The sequence below is a fragment of the Equus caballus genome, chromosome 31 (assembly GCF_041296265.1).
Source record: "Equus caballus isolate H_3958 breed thoroughbred chromosome 31, TB-T2T, whole genome shotgun sequence".
NCBI lineage: Eukaryota > Metazoa > Chordata > Mammalia > Perissodactyla > Equidae > Equus > Equus caballus.
Window position 1 is genome coordinate 1,298,589 of NC_091714.1, and position 18,838 is coordinate 1,317,426.

General features: G+C 45.9%; 1 protein-coding gene and 1 long non-coding RNA gene across 31 annotated transcripts in view; one reads left to right on the plus strand and one right to left on the minus strand.

Annotated features, from left to right (window-relative positions):
* The window catches only part of WDR27 (WD repeat domain 27), a 213,696-nt gene that overhangs the window by 161,957 nt on the left and 32,901 nt on the right, over positions 1-18,838 (plus strand). For 16 of the 30 annotated variants that reach the window (XR_011434345.1, XR_011434334.1, XR_011434341.1 and 13 more), the window contains one exon: positions 8,497-8,823. The exons of the other annotated variants lie outside the window; for them this stretch is intronic. Coding sequence is in view for 9 of the 16 variants with exons in the window: in XM_070256183.1 (XP_070112284.1) it covers positions 8,497-8,547 (51 nt within the window). In the remaining 7 variants the exon portion in view is untranslated. Of the gene's footprint in view, positions 1-8,496; positions 8,824-18,838 lie in introns of those variants that run through there. 30 annotated transcript variants of the gene reach the window in all.
* Positions 10,273-12,377, minus strand: LOC138921618 (uncharacterized). The gene is made up of 2 exons (XR_011434348.1): positions 11,712-12,377; positions 10,273-11,065 (listed from the first exon to the last, which is right to left on the minus strand). It is a non-coding gene; the product is annotated as an uncharacterized lncRNA (long non-coding RNA).

Below are 18,838 nucleotides of genomic sequence, written 5' to 3' on the forward strand. Positions count from 1 at the left end.
GATTATATGAGAAAATATGCAGGAAATATTATACTTACTGAAATTTTACATTCATTCTCTTTAAGATCAGGAACACGACAAGGATACCTATTCTTACAACTACATGTCATATGATATTGGAGATCTTGGTCAAAAAAGCAAGGAAAGAAAAATGAACGAGAGTGAAAAAACTTAGAAGAGAAGCAACAAAACTCTTGTTATTTGCAGATGATTTGATTCATTTAACTGGAAGAACTAACAGAATCATTAAGCTATTAGACCTAATATAATTCAACAAGGTTGCTGCATGTAATATCTAGTTACAATAATCAATACACCAATAATAACTAACTAAACTTAAAATAAAAATAAGATTCTCTTTATGGTAGCAAATAGCACTTGAAAGTCTCTAGGAGCTTAACTAAGAACAACAATTAACTATGGAGAAAATTTTAAAACTCTGATAAATTGCACAGAAGAAGGTCTGAATGGCATTCCATATCCTTCCATAATTTAACTTACAACTTAATGTTATAAGGATGCTTATTCTTCACTAATTTATAAATTTATTGAAATCTCAATAAGAATTCCGGTAGGACTCTATAAACCTATTCCAAAAAACATATATTGGAGAAAAAAGATCCATAAAAGGCTAGGTCAACTTCATATGTTCCCTAGTAGATGATGAGAAATACTTGAAAACCATGGAAATAAAGACAACGTGGTACTGGTTCAAGAACTGAAATAAAGCCAGAGGAATATAGTGGAGAATTCAGAGATAAATCCATGTATATTTGCAGACTGAATGCATATTAAATATGGCACAAAACAATGGGAAAAAGATGGATTATTCGGTACAATGTTTAAGAAAATTGGCTCTCTATATTGAGAAAAAATAAAACTGTATTTCCATTTAAACATGCATATATCTGGTGATTTAAATATTTAAATATGAAAGGTAAAATTATAAGTAAGTGAAATAGATTGCAGGAGAATAGCTTTGTGACCTATGCTTGGGAAAGACGTCTTAAACAAAACTCGAAACGTGTGAAACATGAGGCAAAAAATTTGGTGAATTTATTTTCATGAAAATTAAAGTTTTATTTTCAATGAGGGACATCACAACAAAGTTAATGGTCAGTAATTGATAGTAATTTTTAAAACTGAGAAATGAGTAATGTATTAAAAAGTAGACCTTGATTCTCACTGCACCTCAGAGTCACTTGGAGTCTGCATTTTAGCATCACTCCTTGTGCCTCCACACCCCAAAACTGAAACCAAATCTCTATGAGAGGGGGCAGGCCCTGGTATCTACCTAGAGCCCACTGCTGTGTGGTAAAGGTTCAGAATGAAGCTCACCAACTGAGGAAGTTTATTATGTGTACTGTCCTGGAGGCTCATTATAAAATTAGGTGTGGATTTATTATTTTTTTTCTTTCCTAGAACTCATTTTACTCTCTTTATGGCAATTTGATTTTGCCCTAATTCTGGATAATTCTATTATCCCTTCAAATATTTCTCCATTCTCACTGTTCCCTCCTTCTAGGACTCCTATTAAGTAATTATTGGGCTTAGTCTGTCATCTAAACTCTCTTTCACATTTCCCATCCTTTCATCTCTATGAGCTCCATCCTGGATGATTTCTTCATACCTGCTTTCCACTTCACCAATTCTCTCTTCAGCTGTTTCTAATGAACTCTTAACTCATTAATTGAATGTTTATATTCAATGACTCTACTCTTATTTCTAGTTTCACTTTGATCCTTTTCAATCTTCCATTTCTTGATTTTAGCACCTTATTCTTTTATCATGTTACTAGTGATTTTTGACATATTGATTTCAAGACTGTATATGATGGCTCTATGCTCTGAAGTTTTTAGTATTCTGTTTCGACTGTGTTTTGTTTCCACTAAGTCTAAATCATGGGGAAATATCCAGAGATGAACTTGAGCAGAGTTTATCCTTGAGGGTCCTGCTTGGCTTCAGTTGAAGCAGTGGTCCAGGGAGGTCTTAGGTTTGCTCTGCTAGGTGCTCCAGGCATATTACTAACCAAGACCATATTTTTAATTTATGTTAGCTCCTTGACTTGGATGTCCTTGTGTCACACAGCATGAGTTGAAGCTGCAAACTCTCATAAGGGCAGCCCTGCGGTTATGGATTTTGGAGACGATTTCCTACTTCAACTATCATTGTCTCCCTGGGAACCTGGGTGGTCATTCTAGTCCATGCTTCACTCAAGCCTTAAACATATGAGCCTTCTGGCTTTGTGGGGTTCCTCAGTCCCGACTCCTTCCTCACGAGACCCCAGGTCCTCACCTTCTGTGTCCAGATGGCCATTGAAGCCTCAGTCCCCTGCCCCCCCGTTTTTTTTTTTTTTTTTTTTAACAAAAACCAGTGATTTCCCAGGGAAGACAGAATGTGACCTCATAAACTTGTCACTCTGGCTTTCAGTCTATTTTTGACTTTATTTTCTTGCCAACTCAACTGTACACGTTAACAAGTCCCGTGAAAGCCTCAGAATTGTTAGTCCTTTCAATGATAACTACCCTAGAGTTTGCAACATGCAATGGTGAAATAAATACCCCTGCTCCAGCAGAAGCCAAACATTCACTCAAATGGGATATCCTAATTTTATTTTAGGAAAAGGATCATCCCTATCCCTCATAGTTTGTCTTTCAGTCTCACTGCTTTTCTGGGAACCTTCCACCCACGAGGTTATCATGGAGCATCAAGTAACAGGACACTTGACCCCCCTTGGGCTGAATTTTGAAGCTGACACTGAGAGGAAGCAGTGGCTGAGGCTGAAACCTGGTAGCTTAAGTGAGCTAAGATTGCTGTTGCTATTTGTTTTGTCTATTTTTTTTTCCTGGCCATGTGGACCAGAGAATTAGAAACACATGGTTTCCAAAGAGAAAGAAGAAAAAGGAAAGCATATATCAAGGAGCAGACACAGGATGCCAACAGAGTCCTAGGACACTTAAATCTATGGCTTTGGCTTTGCCGGTGGATTTTCAAAATCCGCTGTTGTTCTTTACCTCCTTTAGACATTCCAGGAGCCATATAATAAAATGCCTCTCTGCTAAGCTAGCTCAAGCTGGGTTTTTGTCCCTCACAATCAGAAGACTTAGTTGGTTCTTTCTCTGAGTTCTCACAGCACCTCTTCATTCTCCCTGCAGAGAGATCTGGAGAATTTTCCTGTCTCCATTCTGGGTTGCACTTTGTCACCTGGCTCCAGGGGGCTCATCCCAGGTCTTTTGAAAAGTCTCTCTTTAGGCTAACTCATTCACTGTCTACCTGAAGCTTCATTTTCCATGAAACTCTGGCAGTTTGCCCCGCTGCCCTTCCCTCTCTCTCTGGAGAAAGAGAGAGAGAGAGAGAGAGAGAGAGAGTGAGAGTAGCACCTGCTCCTCAGGGATCAAATGATGCAGACTCCTGGGAATGTGCAGCGTATATTCCATTTATCTTGATGCATACCTGACATGAAGAGGTTACATTCCTAGCCTAATTCAAATTAAATTCATATGAATAGGAACAATGCCTTTACCCACTGGATTTTGATGCTTTCTCCTTTTCTATATGGTTCAAGAGCTTGGAAATAGAAGTGCCACAGCTGTCTGAGAATTATTTTTATGTTGTTTCAAGATCTGTTCTAAGAAAGAGTTGTTAATGTTCTAGGATGTCATGAGTATGAGATCTGTGGCAGTGTTTTGTAGACTGAGTTATTTAGAACAGATAAACCTCACGTTTTTTTTATCCTGGATGTGTGTGGTTTATCATCATTGTCTCTGATACAGTCCAATTAGAGGGAAATTTTGAAATAAATTTGACACGTCTGTGGGTGTAAAATTATTCTGGGACTTGTGAATAAGCACAGTGTTGCCCCAGTGTAATATTGGACCATATCTGTCTATCATCTGTCAGTTCTACGACGATTCTAACGTTTGGAGAGCACACTCTGTGTGTCTGGTTCCAAGAGGTGCTTTGCATGTATTAACTGACCAGTCCTCACAAATCCTACATAGGTAACACTACCCAGTACTATTACTCCAGGAATTTACCCCAAACTGAGGTAAAGAGAATTTAAGTGACTCGCCCCACATCACACCAAATTTGTGGGAGAGCCAAGGTTCGACTCCCAGCCTATGTTCATAATAACCACGCTGGAACTCTGGAGGGTGTTTACAATTTTGAACCAAGTAGTAGAAGTTCTCGATGGTTCTCTGTGCTGCGTCTGATGGCTTTAAGTTCTCTTAGATTAGGGATCTTAGTGTCTTATGTAGGATATCGATGTTGATATCAATATGGCCCTGTGCAATAAGCACTCAGAAAGTGCACTTATTATTTCTCTGTTTCTGATCTTTGATTCACTTAATCATTCGTGAAAGTAAAGATCTATCAGTGTCAATCAACATAAAAGATTGTCATCCCAGGAAGCTATTGATACATTGATGAAACATCACCTGATGTTGTTGGGGCATTTTGAACCTAGCAATATCTAAGAAGAGACAAAACGTGGTAGTTTTAGAAAAGCCGAGGCGATCAGAGGATACATTTCCTTGAGGGAGCGTGATGTGTAGGCGTGCCCGGTGGCACACAGTGCGGTGTGAGCCCTCATGTTTCAAAGGCGGCTGCCACCACTTGTTGAGAGTGAGGGTGACGCAGAGCGCTGAGCCAGCGGTAGAGCGTCATGATTGCTGGACAGACATGGTATCGTGACGAGAGTCAGACTCAACCCACAAACTCAAGTGTGTAAGATGTGCAACCTTCACTTGTTAATTTCTCCTGCATGCCCCCGTTTACTGAGTGGGCAGGAGCACCCGTGGTCACTGTGGCTCCACTCCAGCCCCTAGACCCTGACTTGGACTCTGCAACAGACGGAATATTTCCATGCCCTCAAATTCCTACATTGAAGCCCTAACCCCAAGGTTATGGGATCAGGAGGTGGGGCCTTTTGGAGGTGATTAGGTCCTAAGCCTGGGGCCCACTTGAATGGGATTAGTGCCCTTAAACAAGAGACCCCGGAGAGCTCCCTGACTCCTTCCTCCATGTGAGGACACGGTGAGCAATCTGCAACCCTGAAGTGGGCTCTCACCAGAACCTGCCACGCTGGCACCGTGATCTCGGACTTCCAGTCCTCAGACTGTAGAAATACGTGTCTGTTGTTTATGAGCCACTCAGTCTATGGTACTTTGTTATAGCAGCCGGAGCTGACTAGGACTGGCTCCCAGGTTGTTTGTGGGTTTCTGGAGCACACGCAATGAGCTAGATGAGGAGCACCAGGCCCTCATCAGTGACCCATCCATGCCGCGTCTGCAGAGCCCTCTGTTTCTTGGCACCAGTCCACAAAGGCCATGGGGCTGGGCTGTGTCACTGTCTCCAAAATGACTTTGGGCCCAGGGCCAGGGCATGAGGTAGCTCCCGCTCCCCATGCAACTGTGGGACCTCTGAGGGCCCATCTGCCCCCACCCCACTAGACACAGTACTGCTTACCTCTCAGGTGCTGCACTGAGGATGGAGCACTAATCCCAGTTTGAGATCCCACAGCTGTCGGGGGTGTCTGTCATCCGCTTCTCCCGAAGTGGCTCAGGAAGCGAGCAAAGATGTGACTTCTGGACCTTCGCAGGGGCCCATGGGGTCTAAGGAATCTGGACCCTGCCTTCCTTTCCTCCCAGCCAGAGACTGAAAAAACATCTAAATCTGTGGCCACAGAAACAGCGCAGTCTTTTCCTGTTGACTATCTTATTCCAGATATTTCACCTGTTCTGAGGCAGAGGCTTTTATACATCAAAGATCACAAATTCACACACTGGCTCCTCGTCTCCTCTTTATCCAGCCGGTAGACGCAATGTGCCCCGGCTTTGACCTGAGGTAATACACCAAAATATTGATGAACATATCAAAACAATATGGGTTCAACTATCCAGACTGTATTTTATTACCTTACCATAATAACAGTACAAATGAGTGAAAGGAGAAAGGCAGGGGGGCCCAATTGTGGAAGACTTTGGAAATCAGGAGCTGCCCAGCAGCCTGCCACCCGGGTGCCAAAGGAGAGATGCGCCACAGTGGGGTGCAGACACCAGAGAGACACAGATGTAGACGGGAGGGACACTGCACTCAAGATCAAAGTCAACCTGACCTTCGTGTGGCTGATGGATTTTGTTTAAATTCTTGGCCGCAGTACTAAAGGGAGTAAGGTAACAACTTAGGAAAATATATTGGCAGACGTTTGCAAGACGATCTAGAAGGCGGGCGGACGGGACTGGAGCAAGAGCTAAGATGCAGTTCCCTTGCTTCCTCCATGAGATAACAGTGGCTCAGCCTAATATGGCAGCCGCCTGAATACAGCAGGAGAGGGCAACACCAAGGCATTGGAGAGTGAAAGATGGCGAGGTTGTGAGGTAGTCGGTACTGAGTGCATTATTTGAGTGAAGAGAAGATTCAAAGATTAATCCAGACATTCTATCATATGACTAGTGAAGGTTACAGTATCTTCTTTGGGTAGGACAAGTATGAGTTAATTTGTTCTGAAGTTTCCCTGTGATGTCCAGGTGGTGACATAGCGTAACATTGTATAATATAGAATTTCAGTGCAGATCAGAGGTTATCGAGAGGCACTTAAAAAAATCAAAATAGCAGACCCATTCCTGGTCCATACAGAATTGACAGTTGAGGTCATGGACATGGCTAAGGTCACTATTGTTAAAATAATTCTATGTCAAATTGTTGGCAAAGGCAACACTTACCCTGATGAGTTGAGAAGCTAGCGTGAGTGTCAGACCACTCTGGTCCTTGCTATGGAAACCTGTTCCTGATGACAGGATTCAGACCGTGGACTTTGTAATTGCTTCCTTAGCCTTCAGAATGAAAATCACTGTATCGATTGGTTTTTTAGTCTAACTGATGAAAACGGCTCTTACCCCATTGTATTTTTAAAATAAAATCTAGTACTCTTTTGGGGTAAAGGAGATGCTGAGGGTCTCTGAAATAAGCCTGTCCAGAGCTGGAGTATCTAGGACATAGAAAGCCAACTGGAGTCCTTGTGGGAGGTGACTGTTGACCACAGAGGACCAAGAGAACTCAACGTGGCCACTTGTGGCTCAGAATGAAGAACGGAATTTGGAGCAATGGACCCAGCTCTGTGTTCTTAGACCTGCTAATTCATAGCAGAACCCCACTCGGACTCTAGTGAGCCTGGGACTCATCTGTTTAACTCCAAATCCTGATGTTGCTGCGAAACCTAAGAAAGGGTGAAGCACCACAAACCCCCATGACCGGCCGGGGCCACCGTCCCATGTGGCTGGTGTTGGTGGCCCTGAGGGTGCTGGTTCCTCAGGCAGCTCAGCCCTGCACAGTGTGGTCTCCAAGCTCCACTCACGGCTCTCGGCCAAGTCAACGCCTGCTGGGGTTTCAGGTCAGGACATAGCACTCTTTCTCCCCTCTGCGTTCAGAGATAACAGAGTCAGACACGGGGTCGGGCAGATGGAGGACGACATGCACCTTTGTTGCTAGAAAGCAAAACGGGGAGGCATGACTGATCTCTGGTGCTGCGGACTGCATTGGGTCGTCCACCCCCTCAAATTCATAGGTTGGAGCCCTGACGCCCAGTGTGACTGTATTTAGAGACAGAGCCTTTGGGAGGTAACTAAAGTTAAAGGAGTCACAGGCTGGGGTCCTAAAGGATAGGATTAGTGGCCTTAAGAGGGGAGGAGATATCCTCTCTGAACACGCAAGGAGGATGTAGAGAGAAGGTGGCCATCCACACCCAGGACGAGGGACCTCGCCAGAACCTAACTGTGCTGACACCCTGATCTCAGACTTCCAGCCTCCAGAACTGTGAGGAAACAGACTTCTGTTGTCAAGCCCCCAGTCTGGAGTTTCGTTATGGAAGCTGGAGCCGAGTAAGACAACGGGCCGAAGGACTTGCTGCCACTCCCCTGAATCACCCTCTCGATGCAGACCCCGCCCCACGGGGCTAACGTGGGCGGGCAGCAGCTCTACCGAGCCGACCCCATCAGAAGAAACGGGGGAGCACCCATGCATGCCTCGCTCTTTGTCCTGACCACCACTGAACGAGCCGCCCTCCCACCCTGGGCAGGAGCAGGTGGGGAGTGGGGCCACGAGCCCACGGTGTCCTGGGCGTCCCCTGCATGTGAGGCCCCATCACAAAGGACGGCAGGAAGTGAAAGTGACGCGATTTGTCCCTCAGCTCTCGTGGCTGCTTGAGAGTATGCAGACATTGCAGAAAGGACACCTTACCCTCTTCTGGGTGGTGTAGACAGATTGAGTCTGACCACGGCACTCACAGATATTAGAATAGCAATGAAACGTTTGCCTTAATTGAGTACAAGGGCATACCTGTTGTGAGTATACAGACTTTACTATTTCAATGCGTTTTGTTCTGTGGTCTAGAAAATTACAAATGAGAAAAGGTACACCATAAGCTCACTCTTCTCGTGGTTTTCTCAGTGCACGAGAGGTGATTGAAACCACATGGCATTTTATTTTCAATTACAGCTCGCCACAGCCACCCTGGACGGCAAACTTCAGCTGTTTCTGGCCGAATAAGCGCTGACCTGTGGGCTGGGCTGGGGCCACTGGGAGCAGCAGAGTGAGGACCGAGCACCCGGCCAGGGCAGGACTGGATTCAGGCGTCCTTTTTCTCCAGCTGCTCCGCTGCGTCCACACCACACTCACGTTCGTAGTCATTTCTGCTCCTCAAAAGGGATCCCCGTTATCGGGAAAAATGGAAGTAGCATCCAGTACTCCCGCACAGAATTTGGTAAAGTTGAAACAGAATGTTCTTCAATAAAACAGAACCTAGTGTTTGTTTCACGACTTAGACTTTGCAGAGAGCGTGAGAGTGAATTCACCTGGGGTGGTGGAGTTGCGGCTGTGGGAAGTCTTGGCCCCATGGCCTTCTGATTGGTGTGCCCCAACTGGCCTCCGCCCCGAGGGCTCCATCTGTGCTCATGGTTTGCTTCTCATGGCCTTTCCTCCCACGGTTGATGACTGACAGCTGAGGCAGGGTCCAGTTGCCTCCTTAAGAGGAACAGCTGCACAGGAACTGACACTGCATGGATCTGCCACTAAAGGTTGCAGAACCAAGTCATTCTAGGATCCTGGAAGAGTCAGGATGCTTCTAGAACAATTCCAGATTCCAAATGAACACAGCACATAATGCCACCCACATTAGGGCCTCACTCGGCCAGCCTGGAAACGCCCTGGTAAGATCCGGTGGTATCCATCCCATCCGGGACACCAGAGGTGGGGGAGGGGGCTCCATCCTGCCTGAGGCGCCTACTGCTTCCCTTCCCTCTGTCTTCCAGAGAGATGCAGAGGGCTGTTGCTCCACCACCTAGGCAAACTCCGAGGCTGGATTCCTGGGCTCCTTATTGGAATTTTCACACATTGACCATAAATGGAAACGGTTTCCCTTGCAAAAGTTTTGAGAAGAAAAATTTTAGAATAACTTTTCTTTCTTTTTTTTTTTTTTTGGTGAGGAAGATTTGCCCTGAGCTAACATCCATTACCAATCTTCCTCTTTTTGTTTTTTGTTTTTTTGGCTTAAGGAAGATTAGGTCTGAGCCAGCATCTGTGACAGTCTTCCTCTATTTTGTATGTGGGATGCCTCTACAGCATGGCTGATGAGTGGAGTAGGTCCTTACCTGGGGTCTGATCCCATGAACCCAGGCTGCCAAAGCAGAGGGCGCAGAACTTTAACCACTCGGCCATGGGGCCGGTCCCAAGAACAACTCATTTTAATTTTTCTAACATTTAGAGTTATCCAAACAATTTTTATCCGTTTATAGTAGTTATCTTGTTTACCTTTGTTAAAATGAAATTTATTTAAAACTGGTTAAAAATAGGTAAATAAAGCAGTTTTAGGGCAAACAAGACCATAGAATCTTATTTAATATTCTTAATTTCAGTTGCATTATTTAAATTTTTTCATTTTTAAAATTTTATTCTGAATTGTAGTAAAATACAAACAACATAAAAATCACCATCTTAACCATTTTTAGGTGTCCGGTTCAAAACTGAAACTCTGTCCCCACTAACACTAAAACCCACCCCTCCCCCAGCCCCTGGCCCCCACCATTCTACTTTCTGTCTCTATGAATTTGGCTCCTCTCAGGATCTCATATAAGTGGATCATACACTGTTTGTCCTTCTGTGTCTGGCTTATTTCTCGGAGCATAATGTCTTCGGGGTTCATCCATGTTGAAGCATGCATCAGAATTCCCTTCCTTTTTAAGGCTGAATAATATTCCATTGTATGGAAACACTACATTTTGTTTATCCATTTATCCATCTATGGGCGCTTGGGTGGTTGTCAACTTTTGGCTATTGTAAACAACGCTGCTATGAATGTGGATGTGTAGGTATCTCCCTCAGTCCTCGCTTTCAGTTATTTTGGATAAATATCCAGAAGTGTTATTGCTGTATAATCTGGTATTTTATTTATAATTTTCTGAGGAACCCCCATGCTGTGTTCCACAGCGGCTGCACCATCTTACATTCCCACCAGCAGCACACAGCATCTCGTTTTTAACATGCTGCTTTTGTGCATGACTTTCATAATAAATGTTACTGTCATTTTTATATAAATTTTCTCCAGAGTAAGTCCCAATTCCACTTATGTCAAATGTGACTTGAAGAAAAAGAAATTTAAAGTTATTTCATGTCAATAATAGCTAAATAATATCTTAAAGAAAAACTTTAATGAATCCAAAAAAAAAAAAAATTAGAGAGCTTTATCAAGGGAAAATGTAGGAAGAAATACATTTGGAAAAGGTACTGCTGAGAGGAGAGCTGTGTCTGGCCTCAGCACAGACTCTGCTTGGGAGGAGCAGCTGAGAGAACAGTGGCCAGAGCAGAGAGAGAGCCAGAGGGTGTGGATGGCAGAGCTCCAGGGCCGCTGCCTCGGGCTGAAGGTGGGACAGTGTGGACTCAGGCGGCTCCCCTGCTCGGTGTGGAGGTGCAGCGACGCCCTGGTGCTCTGCGGAGGCCGGCGAGGAGCAGGAGGCGCTGGCGTCATTGGTGCTGCGGTCGCCTGTCTTGCTGAAGGCGTGATGCGTAGTGTCTGCATTACAGAGCAATTGCACATTTTCAAGCAATGAGCAAGTACACTATAATGTAAAAGTGATTAGGTCTTCCACCTTCATCAGAAAGCAGTAATAAGAATCACCTATTTATACAGAGCTTTTCATTTTTAACTTGATTCTGCTTCATTATCTCACCTTTTATAAAACCCTGTGAGTTTGATAGGTATTATTATTATTATCTTCCTTTTCCAAATATTTGACCAAAGCTATGTCACCGGGAGAGTGGTGATGAAATTTCATCTTGGAAAACCCATTTAAAGTCATTCTTTTCACATACAAAATTCATAGATTTAGGGCTGGCCTGGTGGCACAGCAGTTAAGTTTGTACATTCTGCTTTGAGGGCCCGGCCTTCGCTGGTTCAGATCCCGGGTGTGGACCTACGCACTGCTTATCAAACCATGCTTGACATATAAAGTAGAGGAAGATGGGCATGAATGTCAGCTCAGGGCCAATCTTCCTCAGCAAAAAGAAGATTGATGGCAGATGTTAGCTCAGGGCTAATCTTCCTCACACACGCACACACACACACACACAAATCATAGACTTAACCAGGCTAAGAGGAACAGGACCTTTTCAGGGTATATGGAAGAAAACTTCTGCTCCAGCTTGTAACGATACTTTACCCAGGAAGAGGCAGCTGAGATGGTGAGCAGGCTCAGCCACAGGCGGTGGCGTCTGCCAGGTGGAATCGGGACTGGGCGGAGCCGGTGACTGGAAGAGCCCAAATATGACCATGTGGGGAGAGGTTCTGAAAGATCGTCCACTCTGGTCCAAATGCCGACACCAGAGTGGTGGAGAGCGTCCTTGTCAAGAGGAGGAAGGCCCCACGGGATGCTTCTGAGGAGATGTAGTCAGAGAGACAGCCAGGAGAGATGGACAGAGGGTCCCAGGTGGGGCCCGAGGTGACCTGGCCGTGGGGAGACATCACGTGGATGACAGCCAGCGGTTTCAAAAGCACTTTATAGTTTGTGAAAGTGGGTTAACTTGGCCATCTCCCTGATCCCTGGAAGGATGTTGCAAGGTAGGCATTCTCCAGGTCACAGGTAGGTAAACTGAGGCTCGGTGCAGCATCCTGGGATGGTCCCATCTCAGGTCGGCCGTCTGCAGCAGATGGGCAAGTGGAGGCAGGATGAGGAGGAGGCCGGCTGGAGAGTGTCGGCCGGGGCTGGGGTGCCTTCCTTCAGGGGGTCCCAGCCCCGATGGAGAAGTAGAAGGAGACAGGGCTCCGTCCAGCCTGCTCGAGTCTCTGTAATTAGACGGCTGTTAAGATTCCTTTCTGATATTCGAACGGTAAAATGACTCATCTCATGTGGCATATGTCATGGGGTTTGCACAACTTTTGGCACATCCCTGTTTTTGTGGACAACAAAGCAAGAATGTGACCGTGGTCCGCCCAGGCCCTGCCTCAGAGGGCGAGGTCAAAACAGATGCTGGAATAAACAATTTCTGTGCACTTTGACATTCTGTTGAAAGGCATTCTTTTCGGCTGTGGGAGCTCATTCCTTTCCACTGGCTGAGCCGAACTGACTTCATACCTCAGACCACCAAGGGGCCTGGGTGTTTCCACGGGGTGGGTGCTGTTCTTAGTGTTTTCAATATGGCCGATCGAACATCTGTGGGACCTGCGAACACCTACAGATCCATCAGCCTGGAAGGAGGGGTTTACGTGGGGAGCAGACAATCCAGCATTTGGAGCAACATCTTTTCAGATACCTAGCAGATTTCCTGCTGTTGATACTGTTAGATCGAACCACATCAAATCACCAATATTCAACTGTTTTCTGACCTACAGAAATGGCAACTACATATGATTCAACCAAACATGTTTTTCAAAAGAGGGATTTAATACATGCTTAATCCTGCCTTCCCTCCCTTCTTCCCTCTTTCTCATCTTTTCTTTCTTTCTTCTTCCGGACAAAAATTTATTTAATGCCAGCCTTGTTTCAGGCCCTAATTAAGAAGGCTTATTCAGTTTGTTCCTTCCGTACGTTCCCAATGCAATTTTAATTTTATGGCTATTAATAGCTTCCTGGTATTCTGAGCTCCCTGAAGCTGCGAACTCAAAAAACACAGTTCGTGAAAGTACAGGTGTTCTAGAGAACTGATCGAAGGCTGGTTTCGTTGGAATTCTTCTGGGTGAGCGATTGACAGTTAAGGGCGTTGTCTGCTTTGCCATTTGGTTTCTAAGTCTCTTGGGGTGCGAGACTCAAGCTCTGAAAGTATCTCACATTTACTGACCCCAAACTCTGGTAAATCTGCTTGTTTCATGTGCAGTAGTTTATCTGAGGTTTTTAATAGAAGATTAAAAAATAAATCGATGCTGGAGTCAGCCTGATGGCACAGTGGTGAAGTTTGCACTCTCCGCTTCGGCAGCCCGGGGTTTGTGGCTTTGGATCCCAGGTGCAAACCTACACACTGCTCATCAAGCCATGCTGTGGCGGCATCCCACATACAAAACGGAGGAAGATTGGCACAGATATTAGCTCAGGCCAATCTTCCTCACCGAAAAAAAAAATGCAATTTCATGCCTATCTTTTCCTGGCATGTGAGGCACGTGATAAAAGAACAAAGATTCCAGAAGAACATGGATTGAATGGAAATAAAGTGAATGATACTGAAGTGAAATGACATGTGCTTGACTGGGAACAAGGGTGGTGGTCTGAGATTTTGTAGTTAATGGCGAGGAAATTGAAGTTGTGTGGAAAAGATGGTCACTTACTCGAAGGCTTAGGGCAGGCCACTCAAAGCAGTGAGGCAGAGATGTGTGTGCTGGCAAAGGTGTGTGGTGCTGGGACGGAGACCAGAGTGGTCTGTCTCTCCCAGGAAGCCGTGGGAGCAAGGATGCCTCGGGGAGGTCATAGGGGAGACAATCCCAGACTTCATTTTTTTCTCCAACAGATGACTTGGATGTGGGTTTTCTGAAGTTGCATCATACAAAGTCATATTCTTCATACAAATACTCTCGTCCCTTCTGAGTCTTAGAAAACGGGGTCAACGTAACCCTTCGTATGTAGGATCCAGGGAAGCTGCTGCTCCTGGAGTCCAGCAACACAGCCCCCAGGACGTTCCTGTCCAGATCAGCATCAGTCCACTTTGCAGGGCTCTGGAGGAAGACATCTCACCCCACGGTTGGGGCTAAACTGATCAATATCGTGGTGAGAGGAGAGACCTCGCCTACTCCTGTCCACTTCTGAATGCAGCATGTGGGTGCAGTCCACGTGCACCGGGCCGGCCATGCAGTCTGGGAGCCTGAAGGTGGTGTTGCTCAGACACCCCGGCCGCTGGGAGGGCTGTGCCACGAAGGCATGGCCCTGCCTCCTGGGGCCTGCATGGCCGTTGTCCCTTGTCATTTGAATTGCAGTAGCAGCTGTGCGTAGACAGAGGCTCCCAGATGAATCACCATGTAATCAAATCGTAGTTACCCATCTGGGGAACAAAACAAGCCATTGGCGGAGAGAAAAGGAAAATTACAAGAATTTAACAGGGCAAGGGGGCGTGCCACATTGCCCTTCTTCTCTGAAATGCAGGATCCGGTGAAGACAGTTTCCACATTTGAGCCCTGGCCTCTCTTGGGTTTTAACGTCACCCTCATCTGACGTGGGACTCGCGTGTAGCGCTCCGCTCTTCAGGCAACTCCTCAGCGTTGATTCCCTGTGGAGCTCCTCCCTGAGCACGGTTCCTTCATGACGGGTCCCTCCATCGTGTCACGCGCTTCTCCTCCTGCAGCCTCTTCTTCATGTGACATCTTCGCAGAACGCCCAACTAACACCCGCTATTATCCAGAAAGGACTGTGCTTCTGGAATTTATGGGTATTCACCAGCCATCAAGAAAACGCTACACTTTTCACTAAAGAACTGAGATTTTGGGCCGGCCTGGTGGCGCAGCAGTTAAGTTTGCACGTTCCGCTTCTCGGTGGCCCAGGGTTCGCTGGTTCGGATCCCAGGTGCGGACATGGCACTGCTTGGCAAGCCATGCTGTGGCAAGTGTCCCACATATAAAGTAGAGGAAGATGGGCACAGATGTTGGCTCAGGGCCAGTCTTCCTCAGCAAAAAGAAGAGGATTGGCAGTAGTTAGCTCAGGGCTGATACTCCTCAAAAAAAAAAGAACTGAGACTCTGTTTTCAGACCTGGAGAGCCACACACATGATTCTGTGACAGACCGGCCGGGCTTGTCAATCACATTCTTTCTGCAGTGAATAAGCCTCGAGTTACTTAAATACATTACAGATGGATGAGAAAAGAGGAAAATAAAAACTTTCCTAAGTGAAGCCATACTGACTTCTATTTATCAGCAAAGTAAGTAAAATAATATTGTTCTTTCAAAGATATGGAATGAATCCATGCAGTTTGCTATGATTGTTTTAAAGCAAACTATACTTTAAAAACTTTTGGGGGCATGAATAAGTTAACCATTTTTCTCTCTGAATGAAGAAAAAAAATATTTCGCTCTTCAAAAGACAGCCTTGGAAAAATCAATAAACCACAGAATAGAAGAAAGTATTTACAGTACATATATCAACAAAAGACTTGTATCTGGATAACGTAAGGAATGACTATAACTTGTAATAAAAAGACAACCAAAAATGGACAAAATATTTGCATAGGCACCTCATGAAAGAAGATACGTGAATGGCGACATGAGAGGAAAAATTTCTCAATATCATTAATCATTAGGGAAATGGACATTAAAGCCACAATGAGAGACTTCTGCACCCTCACTACAACATCAGCAACGTAAGAGGTTGACAGTACACATGTTGGCAGGGGTGGTGTTCATCCATGACTCTCAAATACTCTGGTAGAGTGTAAACGGTAGAGCTCGGAAATATGTTTGGCAGTTTCTTAAAAAGTTAGACATACATTAAGCATACGTAAACACATGTCCCAGAAATTCCACTTCTAGACGTTTATGTAGGAGAAAGAATAGATGCGTCCACAGAACCCTTCGCATGAGAATGTTCGCGGAGGCGTCAGTCACAGCACCAAAAGCCAGAACTAGCCCGGACGTCCATCATCAGGAAAGCGGACAGACCGCGGTGTGCACACACAGCGGGGTACCTCTCATCAATAAAGAGGCGCAGACTTCTGATATACCCAATAACGTGGATGGATCTCCAGCTGCTATGCTGGGTGGAAGAAGCCAGGCAGAAAAGACTCCACAATCTGTGACCCAAATTACATGAAGTTCTAGAATAATTCAAACAGACCGATGACAATAGAAATCAGATGGCGGGAGGGACCTGTCTGGATAGGGGCGTTGTGAGCTTCCTAATTATGGTGCTGGTACCCCCACTCTCACTCCCCCTGCTCAGACATCACTGTGGTCGGTGGCACATGGGGTCTGCTTTCTGCATTTCTTGTGCTTTTGGTTTGCTCACAAAATGGTTCTGGATAGACATGTTTGTACATCTCTTTTTCTCCTCTGTCCCACAAATGCCTTTCTTAGTTGGAACGCTCCCGTTGTCATCCACATGTTCTCTGAGGCCTTGCTCTCCTGTCTGTACGAAAACTTACCTCCTCCCTCTCCTGTCCTTCTTTCTAGTATCTGCAGCCCTTGATGCTTAGGGGTGACCGATGACATCCAGGCAGGAGATGGTGGGGCTTGGATGGCAGGAGCAAGCCGCCCGCACAGGCTGCGTCAGAACCACAGGCGGCACGCTATCATAGCGTGCGGTCCGTCAGCACGGCTGAGGGGCCTTTGTGTCCATCTTGCCTAAATGTTAATCTTCTCCCCACATGTGATGTCATGTCTGCTGTGCTGTTTCAGAGAAAACCACCACTTACTGCATATTTTTCTTTTGCCTCAACAGTTTCAAATGTTATGAGGTTTCTCAGGAATTCCCTGGAATTTGTACTGGATCTTTGTATCTATTTGTCTTTATCTTAGACAAACACCTTTGAAATCAGCTATTTCAAGGACTGGAAATAGAGGAGGGAGACAAATGGATGGGTTTTACTTCATGGAAAGTTCAGGAGTCTCAGAATGTAATAATCGATGCAGAATGCCGTGAAGCTGAGTGTTGAATCTACATTGTATGGCCTTCATTGCATACGACAGAGTTCCCAGTCCCAGACACCCGTTGCACAGATGGCCATGAATCCCGGACGTGAGGGAAACCATGTCAGCCTTTGAAACGATACAAACCATAGGCAAATTATTTGACTCATCGTAGAACGTGTGGCACATATTTTAATTCTTATCTCAAGCTAGTGATAATTTTTTTGTCGGTTGTGAATCATAAGGAAATAGAAAAGGCAGAAGAAATTTTGGAAAGGCAATGGTGCTCACATGATACTTTGTTGAGATAATGCTACCAAACAACCCCAACACCATTGGCTCATGGGTGGTGTCCCCTCATGGTGGGACCAGCAGGCACCTGTATCGGCTCTTCCCGTGGCAAGTGCAGAAGTGCAAGGTGTCAGGCAAACTCTGCAAGCCACCTGTAGCCTCTGCTAACGTCACGTCTGTTCATCTTCCACAGTAAATCCGGTGCTCACTGAGGGTCCTGGTCAAGTCGGACAGTATGAGGGAGCCTCGTGTCTTGGCTATTGGCAATCCGTGTTTCCCTGTCGGTTCCTACAGGAGGTTTCAGCAGACACAGTGTCTCATGCCACGTATCTTACAGCCTCTTAGAAGTTATTAAATGGCCTTTTTTTGTCATTAAGTTAAAATATATGCTACAAAGCCTGACTTAGGAGGCATTTCTAAGGTAAAGAGACACTGGTCCAGGCCCTTGACTTCAGTAGGTAGGTGGTGATTCCTCACGTGGCAATTCCTCATGTGGCATTTCCTCACATGGCGATTCCTCGTGTGGTGTTTCCTCGTGTGGCGATTCCTCACATGGCGATTCCTCACGTGGCAATTCCTCATGTGGCATTTCCTCATGTGGCGATTCCTCATGTGGCGTTTCCTTGTGTGGTGTTTCCTCGTGTGGTGTTTCCTCATGTGGTGATTCCTCATGTGGTGTTTCGTCATATGGCGATTCCTCACGTGGCATTTCCTCACATGGCGATTCCTCGTGTGGTGTTTCCTCATGTGGCGATTCCTCACGTGGCAATTCCTCACGTGGCATTTCCTCATGTGGCGATTCCTCATGTGGCGTTTCCTCGTGTGGTGTTTCCTCGTGTGGTGTTTCCTCATGTGGTGTTTCCTCGTGTGGTGTTTCGTCATATGGCGATTCCTCACGTGGCATTTCCTCACATGGCGATTCCTCACGTGGTGATTCCTCATGTGGCATTTCCTTGTGTGGTGTTTTGTCGTGTGGCACTTCCTCACGTGGCATTTCCTCATGTGGCGATTCCTCACATGGCATTTCCTCATGTGGCATTTCCTCATGTGGTATTTCCTCACGTGGCAATTCCTCATGTGACATTTCCTCACGTGGTGATTTCTCACGTGGCATTTCCTCAGTCTTACAGATGGGATGATGAGGTCAAGAGACGTGCTCAGCTCAGAACTTGCTCAGGAGCCCCAGGAGACCACACTGAAAAAGGCTCCCTCCTTGACCAAACTTTAGCGAGGCTCCTCTGAGGCCCTGCTCCACTAGGCCTCACCCTCAGCCTGCTGCCCAGCCTTCAGCCTGCCTAGCCCCGTTTTAGAAAATAATCCTGCTGAGTCACTTCTGCAAGAACCTCCCACCCTTGATGTCTCCTCTTGGTAATTTCCCATCTGCCAACCCCCTCGCTCTGCTCAGGAGCTGTAAGTCCCCAGCTGTTTTTGCTGTATTCGGAGTTGAGCCCGGTTCTATA